This window comes from Seriola dumerili, unplaced genomic scaffold (assembly GCF_002260705.1).
Source record: "Seriola dumerili isolate Sdu_G_001 unplaced genomic scaffold, Sdu_1.0 BDQW01000264.1, whole genome shotgun sequence".
Classification (NCBI taxonomy): Eukaryota; Metazoa; Chordata; class Actinopteri; order Carangiformes; family Carangidae; genus Seriola; species Seriola dumerili.
This window is the reverse complement of record NW_019174519.1, coordinates 719,341-724,791: the sequence shown is the minus strand read 5'-3', so window position 1 is coordinate 724,791 and position 5,451 is coordinate 719,341. Positions and strand designations below refer to the sequence as shown.

General features: G+C 45.4%; 1 protein-coding gene across 1 annotated transcript in view; it reads right to left on the bottom strand.

Annotated features, from left to right (window-relative positions):
- LOC111230389 (GDNF family receptor alpha-4-like) overlaps positions 1-4,596 on the bottom strand; it is a 25,051-nt gene extending 20,455 nt beyond the window's left edge. Inside the window, exons 1-2 of the mRNA XM_022757102.1 lie at positions 4,488-4,596; positions 1,673-1,969 (exon numbers count right to left, since the gene is read on the bottom strand). Coding sequence (XP_022612823.1) covers positions 1,673-1,969; positions 4,488-4,596 — 406 coding nt within the window. The remainder of the gene's footprint in view (positions 1-1,672; positions 1,970-4,487) is intronic.
- Positions 4,597-5,451: the final 855 nt, after the last annotated feature.

Here is a 5,451-nt window from a genome sequence, read left to right as displayed (position 1 = left end):
TATATATATGTATATATAAATATCTTCTCTCTGTAAGAGCTGATGACTGTTCTCAAACCTTGAAATTAGTGACCTGTTTGACTGTGAAGCATAACTTCCTGCTCCTAAAGGTCACTGGCTCAGCCCAACATACTGAAGACACCAGTTTGATCAACAGTAGCTCCCAACACAGAGTGTCACAGCCAGGACTCCCCTCTCCTTTGATCAGCACATCAAAGCTTATCACCTCTGTTCATCCACGTAACAAAGTTCAGTCTTTTCTCTTTCATGGCAGATGAGACCCTAACTCAGACCTCTGTATCATCCAGACTGTTTTGTTTTCAGGCCATGAGCTGATACTTGAAGACTTCAAATGGTTCAGATGCTGCAGCTAGAATCTGAACTAAATCCAGGAAATCTGACATTACACCAGTTTTATCTTCCAGTCATAGGCTTCCTGTCAATGTCAGACTGTAAGGAACTCCTAATGAAATAGAAAAGTCCCCTCCCTCTGGACCAACCTCCCTGTTGACATCAGACTGTCTGATTGGTCCTACTGATGAGATCACTGTGAACTAAAAGCCACTGCATGTCTCTAACCCTCTGTTTGTTTATTCCCTCCAGCACATGAGGGTCCAGGCTGTGAGCTCTTTCCTCCCCCTCTCCTCTCTCTCTCTCTTTCCTCCCCCTCTCCTCTCTTCTCCTTCCCTCTCTCTTTCCTCCCCCGGTCCTCTCTTTCCACTCAGGCTCTCTGGACCATCAGCCATTTGGGGACCTCTCTCCCTCCCCTGGCTGTCGGTGCCTCATTCCAGATGTTTGGGATCTGGGCCTTTGTCCTCCAGGAGTCCGAGCCTGCTCCTGGTCTTTGGGTTAGTGATATGAGTCTATATAAATAAAATCTGACCCACACACACCGTCCTGCTGCCACAAACACTCACTACAGCAACAGATGTGGATTGATCCACTGCTGAAAAAGGTCCTCTACAAAGACACTGGCTTTTCTGGCTTAGTGACATTTGTTGAAAAATAACAGTTAACAGCAGTTTTAGAAAATGAAACTGTATATTTGAGGTGTTTTTAAAGATGTATATCTTCAGGAAGAACTGTTGGACCGTTGGAGAGGACAGAGACGAACACACTGCTCATTAAATTTGTTAGACTGACGTCTTTAAGTGAAGCTCTCTAACTTCTGCTGAACTGCTCCTGTGGTTTTTAACTGTGTGAACTTTTTACATTTCACACAGTCTATATTTTTTTTAAATTTAGTAGAGCTTTGAAGGCTGTGGTAAGATGTCTACCTGTCCAGCATGTACCTTACCATTCTCTCAATGCATTCTTTGATAGTCTCCAGTCCCACCCACATCACTGTATAGGGATGAGTGGAGATAGAAGATGAATGGATGGATGGAGAATCTTCTGATCTTGACTTGTCAATGTAAAACCTCTTCAAATACAAAAAGCATGGAGGGTGAGTGTAAGTGAACAAGCTTAATGAGCCTTAATGAGGATAATCACTTAAACCTAAACTACACTGTGCAGATCACTGTTAAGCTGTTTTCAAACTGGGAGTTTGAAGTTGAAGGGTGTTGTCATAATTCAGTTTTTAGAATTGAATACATTGTGATGGAAACCTCGCTGTAGATATGCACCAACACACACCCCCTCCTAACCCAGCACCCCACCCCTGACTGACCTGGGAGCAGGCGGACCCTCCAGTAAATGCGCAGGCACTGCTCCTCCTTGCGAAAGCCACGCTGACACTTGCAGGCCAGCAGAGCCGGGTGTTTGGCCAGCAGAGCATCCTGTCTCTCCAGGCACTCAGATGCTGCCTGTTCCCCCAGCGGGGACACTGCTGCGTCAGCCGCGCACAGCTCCAAGCCCCGGTACAGCGCCTCGCACCGGGGGTCAGCGGAGCAACCCCGATGAGCTTCAACACAGTCAGTGGGGGAGGGAGGGAAGGGGAAGATGGGTGCTGAGGATGGCAACACATCTAGGAGACAAAGAGAAGGAGAGAGACACATTAGAGGAGTCAGAGGTCAGATCAAAGTCCTAAGAGGACTTAATGAAATGTAAACAGTAGAGTTATATAAACAGAGGAAATTAGCTCTAGAGACCAACATTTTTTGTACCAGGCTGTAAACATGTTTATTTCTGCTGTAAAGTTGGACATTTTAACATTGGAGTCTATGGGGACTGACTCACTGTTGGAGCCACACTCTAGTGTTCATTAGAGGAATTGCAGTTTTGAACACTTCAGTGTTGATGCTTCATGTTTCAGCCTCAGGGGTCATGATTGGTGGTGAGAGAGGCCACCTGCAGCCACGCCTCCAACCACAGCATCTTGTTACAGGTGGTAAATTCTGACTGACTACAAAAAAAACCTCTAATTGAATGATCAGACTCAGTCTTGCTCCTTTTAGAGGCTGTGTCATGGTTGCCATGATGGACGATTTCTGTTTGAGTTTTGTTTTATGTTTGCACTTTGAGTTTGTTCATTTCCTGTTTTATTTTGTTGCTACTTTCCTTGTGTCTCTTGATGTTTTTACTTCCTGTCTTTGTCCTGTTTCCCTCCTTGTTGATTGTCTGTCCTGCCCTAATGTGTTTCACCTGTGTTCAATCACCCTTGCCTCCTTGTGTCTATTTAGTCTCTGTGCTCCTCTTTGTCTGAGTCAGTTCATCTGTTTGAGTCCCTGTGCTTCTGTTTCTGTTCAAGTTCCCTGTGTTTCCTCGTGTTTCTGCTTCTGTTCAAGTTCCCCTGAGTTACTTCGTGCTTCAGCTTCCTGTTTGCCTATATTTTGGATTTTTGAGTTTCACTGGTTTTTCCCTTGTTTCATCTGCATTTGGGTCCAATCTTACCTTAAAACATGACAGGCTGTTTGAAACCAAAGATAACCACGTACAGTTTTACAGCACGAGTCTGTCATGGAGAACTGTGCTGAGTTAAGTGGCAGTATTCATCGTGGAGACACATTGCACTTTCAAGCTATTATAGGAGCTATTTGTTAGTATTGCTACTTTTTATAAAGGTGTACTCAGACAGATTTTGAAGCACTGAGGTGAAGATGTACCTGTGCACATTAAAACACTGTGACACCTGAGCAGAACCTTATCCTGAGGTTTTTTATGAATCTACTTGATAAACACAAAGAGATGAGATGAAACAGGAAAGAGACTGGAGGGAAATAAGAGTCAGTTCACATCTGTACAGTCTGGCATCAGAGTGAACAAACATGTTCATGCAAATAACACAAGACAACATACACCTGCTCTGCTCTGTCTGAACTCACCTTCACAAGAGTAACAACAGAGAGGACCCACAGTATTCAGGTGGAAAAATCTACAGTGTCTAAATAATAATTAAAGCAAACCAGTTAAAGCTGTAGCTCTAAACCCTCAGTGTCCTGACCTGAGCACGTGTCTGATATGTTAACTGTTTCAACAGCTCACTTCCTCTGAGTTTTGAAAGTGTTTCAGGTTGTTTGGGATCAGATGAGAGAACAGCAGGAAGCAGCTCCAGAGTCTACTGATCACATTAAACTGAAGTTTAGCAGGATGATGATGATATTGATGATGATGATGATGATGATGATGATGATGATGATGATGATGATGATGATGATGACGATGACGAGCAGGAAGTGACTGGATGTAAATCCACATGATGATTTCAGGAGAACATCCAACTCACACAAAGACGCTCTGACACAGAGACCAGGTCTCTTCAAGTCCTCCAACACTCGTGGAGCAGGTTTTGTTTCACTTCAGTTAGAGCGTGACGTTCTGATGACCTGGACTGTGTTGTGATGTATGATCTTAGAGCCTTGCATGATTGTGTTTGGGTTGAGACATTGTTTACGTCACTGAGCACAGTAACAGGACCTGTGAACGAGCTGCTCATGTTGTCAGATTAGGAACCAGTGTCTTGATATGTGGTGGTGAAGCACGTAAACTGTGTTGATTGTTTTTATAAATATTCTTCTCAGTTAGAATCAGCTGGTGTAACACAGGGCAAACCCTCAGGAACAACAACTGTGGTCATCTGGTCCAGATCAGGTCAGTGTGAAACTTTCCACCAAACTAACCACCTAAACCGAACCAGGCCAGAGTCCAGTCTGAACCAGTCAAAGGTGTGAAACAGCTCAGACAACACTGTGGAGCAGACTTCCTCACTGTGGTCATCAAACACACAGACATGACACAGACATGACACAGACACTCCATTTCATCTCTCAGTCCACCTGTCTGCACCTGTCTCTGTCTCCTGTCTCTAGGGATGGGATCGTTATCGATTCTGCTTATCGATCCGATTCTTTTTCGATTCCCTTATCGATTCCTGTGGATTTTCTGTGTGGAAAAAAGTAGGCCCATACAGGTTTTCAGCGTCAACAACGCAAACTTTATGATGAGTCTCTGAACACTGAACAAGATAAATAACCTCTGTGCAGTTGTTCAATCCCTCGAGGAGGGGGTGCTGTCTGCCTCTTGAGGTCTGCCTTGTATTCATTTACAAAAAGAAGTCGGCTCGTTCGCGACCGACACATCACTAATACGTCCCTTCACTGCTCTGCTGAGACTGGGAAGCACTCGTTGACCGGCGGCGTAGAGCGTCAAACCCATGGCACTCCTGATATTTAATGCCGTGCTGCGTCGACAAATGTTTCTGCATGTTGCTGGTGTTTCCACCCGTGCTTGAAATCTTAGTGCCACAGACGCTGCACGTTGCGCTGTTAGCATCATTTTGTGTGAAATTAAGCCACACTTCGTCGACGACTTCGTTGTCATTTGCGTTGACTGCCTCTCACGAAAGTGTGACATCATTGCTTTGCAAGGCACACGGAACTAAGTGGAAGGAATCGATAAGGGAATCGTTAAGCATAAAGGCAAATGATGTCAATGGATCGAACTGGTTCCAACTGGTTCTCGATACCCATCCCTATCTGTCTCCACCTATCTACTGTCTACTGTCTCCTGTCTTTGTTTAGTCTACTGTCTCCACCTATCTCCTGTCTGTCCACTGTCTCCACCTGTCGCCTGTCTCACAGCAGACCACACTCTGTCTTTATGACAGTGTGTGGACAGGTGGACGTCCCTCCATAGGACCCGCTTGCATGTGCAGCAGCAGACAGGAGGAGAGGCTCCCTGGTAAAATCCAATCGCTGATGTGCACAGAGGAAGAACAGAGGAGTTGAGTGAGGACAGCAGAAATGTCACACAGGGAGGAGAAATAAGGGAATGGAAAGATAGATGGAAAAAGGGCGAGGTGGGAGAGAGCGAGCGAGCGAGAGAGATAGAGGCAGAGACAGAGAGCGAGCGCTCCAATGTGAACCTTGATGGGTTGGACACGCGCACAGTATGAGGCACAATCAGAATGCAGCACCGAAAATGATGTTCTTAGAACCACACAAAGGGGAGTGCACACACACACACACACACACACACACATACACGGCTGCCCTGAGAAGGACCCTTTTA